Source organism: Pleurodeles waltl, chromosome 10, assembly GCF_031143425.1.
Source record: "Pleurodeles waltl isolate 20211129_DDA chromosome 10, aPleWal1.hap1.20221129, whole genome shotgun sequence".
Taxonomy (NCBI): Eukaryota; Metazoa; Chordata; class Amphibia; order Caudata; family Salamandridae; genus Pleurodeles; species Pleurodeles waltl.
This window is the reverse complement of record NC_090449.1, coordinates 794,708,151-794,722,453: the sequence shown is the minus strand read 5'-3', so window position 1 is coordinate 794,722,453 and position 14,303 is coordinate 794,708,151. Positions and strand designations below refer to the sequence as shown.

The following is a 14,303-nucleotide window of genomic DNA, read 5'->3' as shown; positions in this document are numbered from 1 at the left end:
TACCTTTCTAAAGGACCGCCAGCTAGGAGGTCATTTATAAATCTGGCGGGCAGAGTAGTTTCGGCCTGGTGGACGCAAGCTCTCTGGTAGACCAGGGAAGAACACTCCCTCCACCAGGAAATAAATCTGGCCCAGTCTTGAATGCCATGGAAGAAAATATTTTTCACAGCAAGGAAAAAATTCTGGTGTCCAAGAGCAGGATGAACAACACCCAAGTCTAGTCTTTGGCATACAAATACCAATACAAACACACCTAGGTACACATGCACACAAACATGTACCTACACTTATCTTGCCCTGGAAATGGTCTAGACATTGTTTAAGTGAGCTGTGGATGTAGTAGTATGTACCACTATGCATTGCTCATTCAGCATTAAATATTCAAAATAATTTTCACCCAAGGCATTCAGCGATCGCGCGAAAAGCTAAAGTCATCCATTTAATATAGGTGTTGTGTGACTTTCATCTTTCTTATGAGAATACAATATGCAGTTTAGAGACTACTTAACAAAGATATGGTAAATTTACTTTTTCTGATTGACAACTTCAGCAACAATTCCTGATCAAAATATACACTTTATGCTTTCCTACAATGGCCAAAAAGAGCACACAATAAAGTTTAAGACAAAAAATGGATGGCACTACACCCTGCTCTGGATTCTGGTTTGACTAATTATCAGCAATTATAGCAAGCACAATCATAAGTTTAGCCTTTTACTTTGCAAGAACCACAACCTTTGTTAGGGCTTCAGAGTAAACCTTCCTACTTAAGTGGCCTGCTTCAGGTTCTACTTTCAAGCCATCCTCAGAAACAGGGCATTAACACTAGAGGGTACAAAGAGGCTCTAATCTTCAAAATCTGTTGAATGTATGTGATAACTTTTAGGTTATCTGATTGTCTCCCAGCAACATACCAACACTTCCCCAATTCTTTTGATACCTATCTCATTCATAAGCTGTAGAATCAATATTTTAAAGTGAACATTGAACAAGTTAGAAGAACAGTGACTACCCATTCCTTCTCCTTCATTTCCCAGGCTCATTTTTCCACATTTGTGGTGGACCGTATTTTATACGTTTCTACTACAGCAAAATATCTTTCTTTCATCAACCATTATAACCAATATACCAGCTAGTGTAGTGGTTCCCAACCTTTTGACTTCTGTGGACCCCCAGTTTATTGTTACTGGAACCAGGGGACCCACACTGAATCATTATTGGAATCTGAGAACCTCCCCCACCAATGAGTCATTACTGAAAGCAGGGACCACAGCCTAAACATTGTCAATGATTTGAAATGCAAAACAATACACAAAAATACACAAACAAGCATTCATCAAACACACATTTAATTTAATTTGCAAACAAATATGCTGCTCCCACGAATCTATATGGGGATACCAATTTATTTTTTAGCCTCCAAATTCAAATTCCTTGACATTTATAGTATGTTTTAAACATTGCAATTGTACATTTAGACACTTTATTTATATACATTTTAATAATCTGTTAATATTATTTAATTTTGTAAGCGGTTGTGAACCCCTTGAGGAGGCTTAACAGATCTCCTGGGGTCCCCAGACCACATATTGGGAACCACTGGGCTAGTGCATATCGGAAAAGAAAAGCTTGTACTACTGGGGCACAATGTTAGAGGTTCAAAAGAAGCTATTTTCATGGTCAGTCTTTGTGCTGCAAATCTTATTACCAATGGTCACGAATTTCCAACAAGTAAAACATATTTATTAGCAGAGTTTAGCTTGGGACTGAAAACTAAATTTCACATAGTTGGTGTGTTAAAACACAAATTACAGCAACAAAGTAGTGAACTATATCTGTAGGGTATTCTAAAGGAAGAGCAGCCTACACACATTAAAAATTAGCTTTGAAGCTTACCACTACTTATTTTTATCCCTAACTGTTTGCTTACACCCTGCAAAGCTACATTTGATAAAAAAGCATAAGGAAATTGATACAACAGGCAATATACATATATATTTTTATATACCTGAAAGCACAGGCTGTTTTATCTCAGCAACTGGCACTGGAGAATGGTTCTTGCTCGATGAAAACTCCGTCAACTGCGGATTCACTACAATTTTCTAAAGTTAGAAACATCATTATATTCTCAGTAAAAGAAAGAAAGATAACTTAGAATTTTTAGTTTCACAGACCCAAATTTGGGAAAGTTTTCAATTTTTTAAAATATATTTGCAACATTTCAAAATAATGCAAAAGAAAAAAAAAAACATAAAATAGGCTGGGTAAAGAATGAACGAGAAGAACGAGTTACTTACCTTCGGTAACGACTTTTCTGGTGGATACATTAGCTACCTGTGGATTCCTCACCTCATGAATACTCCCATGGCGCCAGCATTCGACGGAAATCTTCTTACTAGTCTCTGCACGTCGACGAGGACGTCACTGTCTCGCACGCGACGCCGTCTGACGTCATACAGGCAATAAGAGGTCCTCGACGACGTGCGGACGTCAGTACCAATCATTTTTTACGTGCATGAGAACAACCAGGCAATGCAATGAAAGAACAAAGCAACATCCATTATATTGTAAAAATACACCACATTGTATGAATAACTGTAAATCTTTTTATGTACATATATATATATATATATATATATATATATATATATATATAAAACTCTCTCTTTTAAAATATATACACACACCAAGTATATACATAAAGATATATACACATATACCTATATATATATAAATATATTATATATATACATCTATCGCACCCTCAAAGACCAAGAGGAGCGCACTCAAGGATTACTTGGCAAGACCATAAAGGCAACGGGGAGGCGGGTGGGACCGTGAGGAATCCACAGGTGGCTAATGTATCCACCAGAAAAGTCGTTACCGAAGGTAAGTAACTCGTTCTTCTGATGGATACAACTACCTGTGGATTCCTCACCTCATGAATAGAGTCCCAAAGCAGTACCACGCCCGGCGGTGGGTGCCTAAATGGTCAAACCAAGAAATCCTGCAGCACTGACCGTGCAAAATGGCCGTCCCTTCTAACCTCAGAATCTAAACAGTAATGTTTTGCAAAAGTGTGAAGGGACGACCAAGTTGCGGCCTTGCAGATGTCGACCACAGGAACACCTCTGGCTAAGGCCGAAGTGGCCGACTTAGCTCTGGTGGAATGAGCTCTAATGCCCTCAGGAGGATCCTTCTTTGCCAAAGAGTAACATATTTTAATGCAAAGAACAACCCACCTGGATAGTGTTCTCTTGTGGACTGCCTTTCCTCTCCTCTTGCCCACGTATCCAATAAACAGCTGATCCTCCAGCCTGAAATCCTTTGTTCTATCGATAAAGAAGCTCAACGCTCTCTTTGGGTCCAGACGGTGCAGTCTTTCTTCCTCTTTGGAAGGATGAGGCGGAGGATAGAACGTGGACAAAGTAATTGCCTGAGCCAAATGGAAGGGTGAAACAACCTTCGGGAGGAAAGCAGCCTTGGTCCTCAACACCACCTTATCCCCATAAAAAGTTGTATAAGGGGGTTTTACTGATAAGGCCTGCAACTCACTCACTCTCCTTGCTGATGTTATAGCTATCAGGAAGACTGTTTTTAAAACCAAATACCTCAAGGGGCAAGAATGCATAGGTTCAAAAGGGGACCCCATAAGGAAAGTCAGGACTAAGGACAAATCCCATTGCGGCATAACGAATGGCTTTGGAGGATATTGATTTAGAAGACCTTTCAAGAATCTGATAACAATAGGGGATTTAAATAAAGATGGTTGGTCTGGAAGACATATGAAGGCTGACCAGGCCGATAAATAACCTTTAATGGTAGCCACTGCACAACCTTTTTGCGCCAGAGATAGAGCAAAAGACAAAACGTCCGATAGATGAGCATGTAAAGGATCAATCTGCCTCTCTCCACACCACGCAACAAATTTAGACCACCTATTAGCGTAGATAGATTTAGTGGAGTGTCGCCTGGCCGCTAATATAACATCCACTACCTCAGGCGGGAGAGAGAAGGAACTCAGGTTGCCCCGTTCAATCTCCAGGCATGTAGGTGCAGACTCTGGAGGTTGGGGTATAGAACCTGCCCCTGCGACTGTGAGAGGAGGTCTGCCCTGAAAGGGAGACGGAGCGGCGGGCACGTTGAGAGTTGGAGAAGGTCGGAGTACCACACCCTCCTTGGCCAATCCGGAGCTATTAAGATTACTAGAGCCCGGTCTTGGCGAATCTTCCTCAATACTCGAGGAATCAAGGGTATGGGAGGAAACGCGTAAAGCAACTGGCCGCACCAGGTCATTTGAAACGCGTCCCCCAATGCTTCCTGCATCGGATACTGAAGGCTGCAGAACAACGGACAATGCGCGTTCTCTCGAGTGGCGAACAGATCTACCAGAGGAAACCCCCACTTCTGGAAGATTAAATGGACTTGATCTGGATGGAGACGCCACTCGTGGTCTGCCGAGAAGTGGCGACTGAGACTGTCCGCACGCACGTTCAAGACTCCGGCCAGATGGTTTGCTATCAAGCAAATCCGATGGTCCTTTGCCCAGGACCATAGTCGAAGAGCTTCTCTGCAGAGAAGGTACGACCCCACTCCTCCCTGCTTGTTTATGTACCACATCGTGGTAGTATTGTCAGTTAGGACCTGTACCGACTGACCACGAAGGGAAGGGAGGAAGGCCTTGAGAGCCAGACGTACAGCCCGTAACTCTAACAGATTGATGTGAAAAATCTGTTCCTCTGGAGACCAAAGACATTTGATCTCCAGATCCCCCAGATGAGCTCCCCACCCTAGAGTGGAAGCATCCGTTATGACTGTGGCCACTGGTGGCGACTGCTGGAACGGCTTTCCTTGTGAAAGATTGTTGCTTGCAATCCACCACTTCAAATCCACAGCAGCATCTCTGGAGATCTTGACAGTACCCTCTAGATCCCCTCTGTGTTGAGACCACTGCCTTCGGAGGCACCACTGAAGAGACCTCATGTGCCAGCGAGCATGCGTGACCAACAGAATGCAGGAGGCAAAAAGACCGAGCAGACGAAGGACCTTGAGGACTGGAACTACCGCTCCATTTCGAAACATTGGAACCAAATCCTGAATATCTTGAATCCGCTGAGGCGGAGGAAAGGCCCGACCCAATGTTGTATCCAGTACTGCCCCTATGAACAGGAGGCGCTGAGAGGGCTCTAGGTGAGATTTGGGCTCGTTCACCGAAAAGCCCAGGTCGAACAACAACTGGGTTGTTGACTGCAGATGACGCAACACAAGCTCCGGGGACTTGGCTTTGATCAACCAATCGTCCAAGTAAGGGAATACTGCTATCCCCTTCCTTCTGAGCTCTGCCGCAACCACCGACATCACCTTCGTGAAGACTCGAGGTGCTGAAGTAAGACCAAACGGAAGGACCGCAAACTGGTAGTGTTGCGATCCCACCACAAACCGGAGATACTTCCTGTGTGACTTGAGTATCGGGATATGAAAGTAAGCATCCTGCAAGTCGACAGACACCATCCAGTCTTCCATGTTCAACGCCAAAAGCACCTGTGCTAGGGTCAGCATCTTGAACTTTTCCTGCTTGAGGAACCAATTCAAGATCCTCAGGTCCAGAATTGGTCTCAAACGACCATCCTTCTTGGGAATCAGGAAATACCTTGAGTAAACTCCTTGACCCCTTTCCTGCTCCGGGACCAACTCCACCGCGCCCTTTAAAAGGAGGACTTCTACCTCCTGTTCTAGCAACAGGAGGTGTTCTTGTGAACAATACGAAGGGCGGGGCGGGATGAGGGGCGGAAACTCCCGAAAGGGAAGGGTGTAGCCTTTTCCCACAACACTGAGAACCCAAGTGTCCGACGTAACAGTCTCCCATTTGGTGAGAAAATGCTGTAATCTTCCCCCTACAGGAGAGGAGTGAGTGGGAAATGGTGGAAGCCTAAGGCTGCTTCCCCTGCTGCACCCCGCCAGAGGATGAGGAAGAGGCAGAGTGCTGCTGAGAGGCTCCCCTGGTGCGGACCCTACCCCTCCCCCTAAAAGATCTATAGGGATGGGAAGAGGCAGGTTGCTGATATCTTCCCCGAAAGGAAGAGGAGGAAGAGCCACGCCCAAATCCACAAAACCTCCTGGAGAATCTGGAAGAGGCCGTGGAAGAAGGAGCTTGGAGTCCCAACGACTTAGCCGTGGCCCTGCTCTCCTTAAAACGTTCCAAGGCCGAATCAGCCTTAGCCCCAAACAGTTTGTCCCCATCAAACGGGAGATCCAACAATGTGGACTGTACATCTGCCGAAAAGCCCGAGTTACGGAGCCAGGCCTGTCTCCTTTCCACCACAGTTGTGCCCATTGCTCTGGCTACCGAGTCGGTGGTATCCAGTCCCGTCTGGATAATTTGGGTCGCAGCAGCCTGGGCATCAGAGACAAGATCCAAAAGACCCTGGGGAAGCTCTGTAAACGAAGAGGAGATGTCATCCATCAGAGCATGAATATACCTCCCCAGGATACAGGTCGCATTAGTGGCTTTTAACGCCAGACTGCAGGACGAAAAAATCTTCTTCGACTGCGCCTCTAGCTTTTTTGAGTCTCTGTCCCCAGGCACCGTCGGGAAAGAACCAGGCGCTGACTTGGACGAACAGGAGGCCTGCACTACCAAGCTCTCCGGCGTAGGGTGCCTAGATAGGAAACCAGGATCAGTTGGAGCCGTCCGATACCTCCTGGCCACGGCTCTGTGAACTGCTGGGGAAGATGCCGGCCTCTTCCACACCTCTAAAACCGGATCCAGCAGAGCGTCATTAAAAGGTAACAGAGGCTCCGCCGCGGCTGAGGCCGGATGCAACACCTCCGTCAAAAGGTTTTGTTTCGCCTCCACCACCGGCAAAGGCAGGTCCAAAAAACTAGCTGCCTTCCGTACCACTGTATGAAAGGAAGCAGCTTCCTCAGTATATTCCCCCGGGGACGAAAGGTCCCACTCAGGGGAAGTGTCCAGCCCACTGGCCGACTCCAGTCCACGCAGCCCATCACCCGAGTCCTCTAGCTCTCCTTCCTCTAGGGCTCGTTGGTACTCCTGCTCTTCTAGTACCCGGAGAGCACGCCTCCTTGAATGCAGTCGTTGCTCAATCCGCGGAGTCGACAATGCCTCCGCCGAAGTCGGAGATCGGCGCCGATCTTCCGAAGCCACCGACGCCGCATCCGGCGCCACGGGTAACTTCGGCGCCGACTGAAGAGCAGCTGAAACAGATGGACCCACCGGAGTCACAGGCCGAAATCTCGACGTCGACGGGATGGAAATCCCTGGGGCCAATCCCTCCGAAGACACCGGAGCGGCCACCGGCGCCGACACTGGCGCCGAGCCCACGTTCCCAAACGGGAGAAAGGGCATAAAGGGTGCCGGCCGAAGAGGCGCAGGATCACCCAAAGAAAAGGCCAAAGGCCCAGCCGGAGCACCCCCTGGAGCCATCTGTTGGAAGATGGCATACATCGCATTCAAGAATGCGGAACTATCGGCTCCAGGGGTGGGAAAAGCCGGATACTGGGGTGCCTGTCTCGGAGGCGACCCCGACGCCGGCCTCGGCGTCTGCGCCGGAGAAAACACTTGAGACTCCAATACCTCAATCACCGACGCCTGTCCAGGCGAAGTTGGTGACGCCGGAGAGGGCAACGGCGTCGAAGGATGCGGCGTCACCGTGGGGCTGATCTCCCATGTCTTTCGGCGCCGATCCGGAGACCTGGAACGAGCCTCCCTTGAATGACGCCGAGATTCTCTACGGCGCCGGGAGTCTCGATGACGCCGATGTCTTGGAGAAGACTTCTTGTGAAGCTTCTCCTTTGACTTGGCCATAAACAGCTTCGCCTCACGTTCTTTAAGGGCCTTCGGATTCATGTGCTGACATGAATCACAAGTCGAGACGTCGTGGTCGGAGCTCAAACACCAAAGGCAATCGGAATGAGGATCCGTCACCGACATCTTGCCTCCGCACTCACGACAAGGCTTAAATCCAGACTTTCTCTGCGACATTATTTCCACAGAGAAAGAGTACGCAGCAAGATATACACTGTAACCGCAAGAGTAACAGTTGCTCCCTCGAAGATAACCGTTTCGAATGCACGGAAAAAAGGGAACTGACGTCCGCACGTCGTCGAGGACCTCTTATTGCCTGTATGACGTCAGACGGCGTCGCGTGCGAGACAGTGACGTCCTCGTCGACGTGCAGAGACTAGTAAGAAGATTTCCGTCGAATGCTGGCGCCATGGGAGTATTCATGAGGTGAGGAATCCACAGGTAGTTGTATCCATCAGAAAGACAACATAAACAACACGTTTGAGAAATATGTTCTAAAACTGCCTACTAAGGTTGAAAGGCAATATTTTTTACCTGCTCAATTAACAAAAACATATTTCCTATTTTTCAGCAAATTTTAGTCATCTCTAGATCTTTCATCAATTTTTAAAGCATTAATCTCCCTATGAGCTGCTACCATGACGGCTCTTTTTATAGCTGAAAGCTCTGGAATACTATGCAACAATAACAATTCAACATGACAAGAGTAAGTTTAGTGGTTATGAACTTGTGATACGTGTCTATTAACAATTACCCTAGCAAAATGTTTCCAATGCTTTGTGACAAATTAGTATTGACCATGGGCACATTTAATTGTTTTATATCTGTTAATAATTTTATTTAGATTTTTAATTTTATTAAATTAAATGTTTCTTCTAAATATAACTGACATATGTACGTAAATGCCAAATGAGCACAAATTATTTCAGTTTAAATATGGGACAAGCAATAAGCATGTTGTTCCATATTACTTGCGTTTGACTGTTCATGCATCCACTGAAAAAGTTATGCAACGAAAATCTAATAAAAATAATATTAAAAAATGGTCCTTTCTCTTTCGAAAAGCTTTCCAGGACATTCATTTTTATGGTCCTCAGAATACAACATCTAGAAGAGGTGTCTTAACTGGAGACAGATAATTTCTACTCTGCAGAGGCTTGCAATGTGCATGTTACCATTTTCTTTACATTGCAAATGTAGCTATACTTCACGATCAATTCTTTAAACCTTCCCCTAATTAAGGACATTAGCCTCAGACTGTACTACATTCATGAATGGATAGACTACTGGAAACTGGAAGTAAAGGGTAATGATGTGACAATCCGTAAACAATGCAGAAAAAGGCAAAGATAAATATAATAGAATGCCTAATATTATTTTGTTCAGATTTCTGAAAACATTCTCAAAGCTGTCCAAAGCACGAGAAGGAGGGACTAGAGTAACAAAGAAACTGATGGATTGTTAAAATTCACGCAAAGTTTGGCTTAGTAGTGGCATGCAACTAAAAATATGTAACTTGAATGAAGTTCTAGACTTCATTTTTTAGAATATGAAAATGATTCTACTTGCTAGGTTTGCTTCCATTGTTCCTGCCTCATCAGTGTGAAACCAGAATCGATTTTAAATTCTATAATATTTGAATAGAAATAGTAATCACATGAACATCATGCTGAAATTCATAAGTTACAGAAGAAATAGAGCAAAGACTTTGGTTTAATTTTCATGCAAGATTATTTTATTTTTAAATTATGTATATACTAGCTACACTTTATAAATATTTACCTTTCATTAGATTTAACCCCTTCGCTGCTAAGCCTTGTCCCCGGTCTTGTGCTAAGCCTTTTTTTGGCTATTTGGGGTAGTTCGCGCTACCATAAACTTTTTGTTCACATAAGCTATCCACACCAAATTTGCATCCTTTTTTGCAAACATCCTGGGGATTGTAAAGGTACCCAGGGTTTGTGGATTCCCCTGTAGGGGACTGACAAATTAGCCAAAATACAGGTAAAATGTGTTTTTTTGGGCCGGGGGAGATAAATGGGGAAAAAGTGCTGCAGAAGAAAGCATATGTTTTTTCCCCTGCAAATAGCATCAACGAACAGTTTACTATGCTAAAATTACCATCTTCCCAGCTTTCTGGAACAGGCAGACTTGAATCATGAAAAACACATTTTTCAACACAGTTTCAGGATTTTTCTGGGCATAGCCCATTTTTCCTATTTTTTGTGCTTTCAACCTCTTACCAGTTAGTGGTAGAAATGGCTGTAAAATTAATGGCGGATCCTGGAAATCTATACATTTCAGAAAAGTAGACAAAATTCTAAAATTCAGCAAGGGGTCATTTATGTAGATCCTTCAATGCTTTCCTCTAGAAAGTAACAGTTGAAATAAAAAAAATAAAAAATTGAGTTAAAAAAACAGCTATTTATGTCTACGTTTTCATCTGTAATGTCTTCTATGGCAGATTTTTAAAAACAATATACTGTTGTTTGCACTGGACCCTTCTTGTTGAGGGGATATATAGGGCTTATAGGTTTACCGAGCACTCTGTTCCCAGAGCCAATAACTGAGCTGCACCTTGCAATAGTTCTTCATTGTGAACCAGGTATACAGCAATTAATTTGGTAAAATTGCAAGAATGAAAAATAGGTATCAAGGAAACCTAGGTAGTTTTGAAATAGGCACAATATATGGAGTTTAAAAGCAGTGATTAATTGCACATCTCTGAATTTGTGGGACCCATACTAGCATATGAATTACAGGGCATTTCTCAAAATGACTTCTTTCTTACACACTGTCTTACATTTGGGAAGGAATAAATGCAGAGAAAGACAATTGGTAATCACACTTGTGAGGGAACACAGAATAGCAGAACATCTCCTGATAAAAAAAGTCACCTCACTTTTGTGGGTAGGCCTAGTGCCCACAACAGGAAAGGCCCCTAAACTCAACGTGGACACATCACATTTTCCACTGAAAATGGACTTCGTTTTTGCAAAGTGCCTAGCTGTGGATTTTGGGTTCTAGCTCAGCCAGCACCTAGGGAAACCTAGCAAACATGTACATTTTTGAAAACTAGACACCTACACCTAGGGGAATCCAGGTTGGGGCAACTTGTGGCGCTCTCACCAGGTTCTGTCACCCAGAATCCTTTTCAAACCTCAACATTTGTCTAAAAAACACATTTATGCCATATTTCAGTGATGCAAAGTTCTGGAATCTGAGGTGAGCCACATACGTACTTCCACCCAGCATTCCCCCAACTCTTTAGAAAAATGGTACCTCACTTGTGTGAGAAGACCTAGTGCCCACGACAGGAAACACCCAAAAATGCAACGTGGACACTTCACATTCTTCACAGAAAACTGACTTGTTTTCTGTAATGTGCCTAGCTGTGGATTTTGGATTATATCTCAACTGGCACATAAGAAAACCTAGCCAACCTGTACATTTTTTAAAACTAGACACATAGGGATATCCAGGGTGGGCTGACTTGTGTGCCTTTCCCCACATTTCTTTACCCACAACCCCTTGCAAACCTCATCTGTGATGGAAACTTCTGGAATCTGCAAGAATCCATAAAATTCCTACCACCCAGCAATACCCCCAGGGCCAATAAAAACGCTGCCCCACCTGTGTGGCTGGGCCTAGTGCCACAACAGGAACTGCTCAAACCAAGGACAACGGGAGCGCTTGCGTGGAGACACCTAATGACCTCAATGGAGTCTGTTTCTGTCGCTGGCACTAGGCCCAGCTACACAAGGGGCAGAGTTTTTATTGGCACAGGTGGAGCAATGCTGGCTGGTAGGAATTTTGTGGATTCCTGCAGATTTTGGAACTTTATATAACAGAAAATGTGTGACTTCAGGCACAGTTGAGAGTTTTGCAGGACATTGAGGATAAGAAAATGGTGTGGGATGCATTTGAAGCACACCATCCTGGACCTCCCCAGATGTCTACTTTTCAGAAGTGACTAGGTCACCTAATCACTTCTGGTAGGTTTTTCCAGATAGCAGCCTACCCAAGCCCAAAAAGTGCAGTCGCTCACCACTGCAAGTGGGACGATACTGGCAGTTAGCCAAGCTCTGCTGGCCCATATGTGAAATCCACACCCAAAAGAGAGATCTCCTTTTCCTTGCCACTGGAATGAGATGCTTTAGTCAGCAGGGTGGACAGAAAGATTGCATCCATTTTAGGTGGGTGTGGGGCATTGCCATGCCCAGTCTGGGCAGCCCCCACCACTAATAGTCCCCGGTGCCTAATAGGCTTTCTGCCCCTCCTGGGGGCAGATCAGGGGGATATTGCCTTCATCTGCCTTCCAAGGGGAGGAGGAGAAAGACTGTGCCCATTTTTTGGGGGAGCTGGAGCATTGATAGGGCCATCATGGGCCACCCCCTCCACTACACTAAATTAAATTTAAAAAATCCCCGGCAGGGGGTAGAAAGTCTGAATATGCCCAAAATTCTCAGGGGGACCAAACGCCTTACCCCTTCCCTGGTGCCTAGTGGGTGGATCCTTGGGGGATCACGCTCCTTGGGCGATCCCCAAGCAGGGATCCACTTATATGGGTACCACTGGAAAGGGGAGATTCACCCCTTTCCAACGATACTTCTCCCACCTGCCTCGGTGCTCTGGGGGCTGAGATAATCCCCTGAGCACCGAGGCAGGGATAGTGAAATTAGGCAATCTGTTCATTTCACTTTTGTTTTCATTGAAATGACGTCAGTGTGCCGCAATCGCTGATTGTCATTTGAATGAAAACCCAAAACACCCTCGGGAGGTGGAGAAGTTGTTCCCTACCTCTCGAGGCCGAAAGAAAATCACTCTAGTGCCCGCACCAGAAGGATTTCATGACTCGTGTGCGAGGGCGGCTGGGAGCCGTCTTCAGCACACAAGCACCATGGCTGCGGACGGCTCCCGGTTGTACCCAGCAAGCAAGGGTTTAAATGATTGTTCTAAAAAAAAGAAGAAAAAAAGTATTGAAGCCATACAACTGCAAAGTTCACTATGGTTTAACGTTGCAGGACGGCCATATTGGTCCATTAATTCCCGTAACAGACAGCCTTCCTGTGAGCCTATGTGATGGCTTGCGTAGTAATATGAACAAACTCGGGAGGGGGATGGTTGGGGGAGGGGGGTGGGGATGGATAATATGGATGAACTTACAAAACATTTATTATTTGGAATTAAGGAAAATTACTCTTATTGTAGTGCTTAATGTATTATAACACAAATTCCCTGAGGGTTTGACAGACGGTGTCCCGAAAAGGGTCAGAATTGTGACAGAAAATTAAATGCACAAAACAGATGCTAGGAACATTAAGAATTCTGTGAAAAGTATGTAAATAGCCAGCAGAACTGCAATTAATAAATACTAGAAACATTAAGAGAAAAACGTTTTGAAAAAGCTAAGTGGTGTGTGCCCTTAAATAACATGACTCATTTACTTATTATGCAGAGAGCGCTTACTAATAATCAATCTGCTTTCCAGATTCCTCCATTGTCCCTCCATTTGCCACAAAATGCGATACAGTTTGCAATTTTGCTTCCTGTATGCACTTTATTGTATATGATTACTATCAGCTATGTTTAAAACATAGTTTTGCGGCGTTGCATGCAGCCAGACAAGTATGTAAACTGGCTAATGAGTGCTGATCCTTGGGTCCGTTTTTAGGCCATTCCCAGCATGCACACTAAACTTCGCTAAACCAGAGATGCCAATACCTCTGTCAGAAGCATAGCAGAGCTGATAGGAGAAACGTTTGAGCAGCGAAAGAGACACCTTTGCTGCCTGCATGAGAGTGCATTCACTTGAGAGCATTCTGACTGTGACAGCCATCTGGAGGCGTACTGCATCCTCAAACCTGACAATGAGGCAACCTTGTAAGAGCCCAGTGGCCATCGTGGATAGAGAGGTGAGAATCAAAGAGAAGGGCACTTGGAGTGGGGAGTCACAAGGAGAGACAGGTCGTAAACACCAATGACTTCTCAGACAGGACAGCAGATGGGCTGCTGGCGTCATTATTCAGGTGGTCTACTTTCTATATTTCATAGAATCGGTCTGAGTGCATATTTGGCTCCACCAGGCCTTAAAGCTCGATAGGCAAGGGTGTTTAACAACATCTTGTGGCACCCTGGAAACAATTACACCCTCATTTGAATAGTGGCAGCTCTGCATGGGCCAGCAAATAAAACCATTTGACATTCAATATTTGCCTCCTGTAAACTAGAAGGCTTCTTTACCATAAACGGACCACTATCCAGGGGTGAATTAACTCACTGTGCCAGCTGTCCTCATCCCCATCGCATCCTGGTTGGCATTCCCCCTCCAAGATGATTAGGTAACCTCATGAATTAGACTATGACTCTAGCTTACATGAGTAAAAAAGCTGAAAGCACAAAAAAGTATTTGAGACTTTTAGAGACAATCAGATTTATTAACAGTGGTGCCACTTGATTTTTCACCAAAAGACAGTAT

General features: G+C 44.9%; 1 protein-coding gene across 6 annotated transcripts in view; it reads right to left on the bottom strand.

The window, feature by feature from the left end:
* The window catches only part of TAX1BP1 (Tax1 binding protein 1), a 638,481-nt gene that overhangs the window by 246,995 nt on the left and 377,183 nt on the right, over positions 1-14,303 (bottom strand). For all 6 annotated transcript variants that reach the window (XM_069211447.1, XM_069211444.1, XM_069211446.1 and 3 more), the window contains one exon: positions 2,009-2,102. In XM_069211447.1, the coding sequence (XP_069067548.1) occupies positions 2,009-2,102 (94 nt within the window). The remainder of the gene's footprint in view (positions 1-2,008; positions 2,103-14,303) is intronic.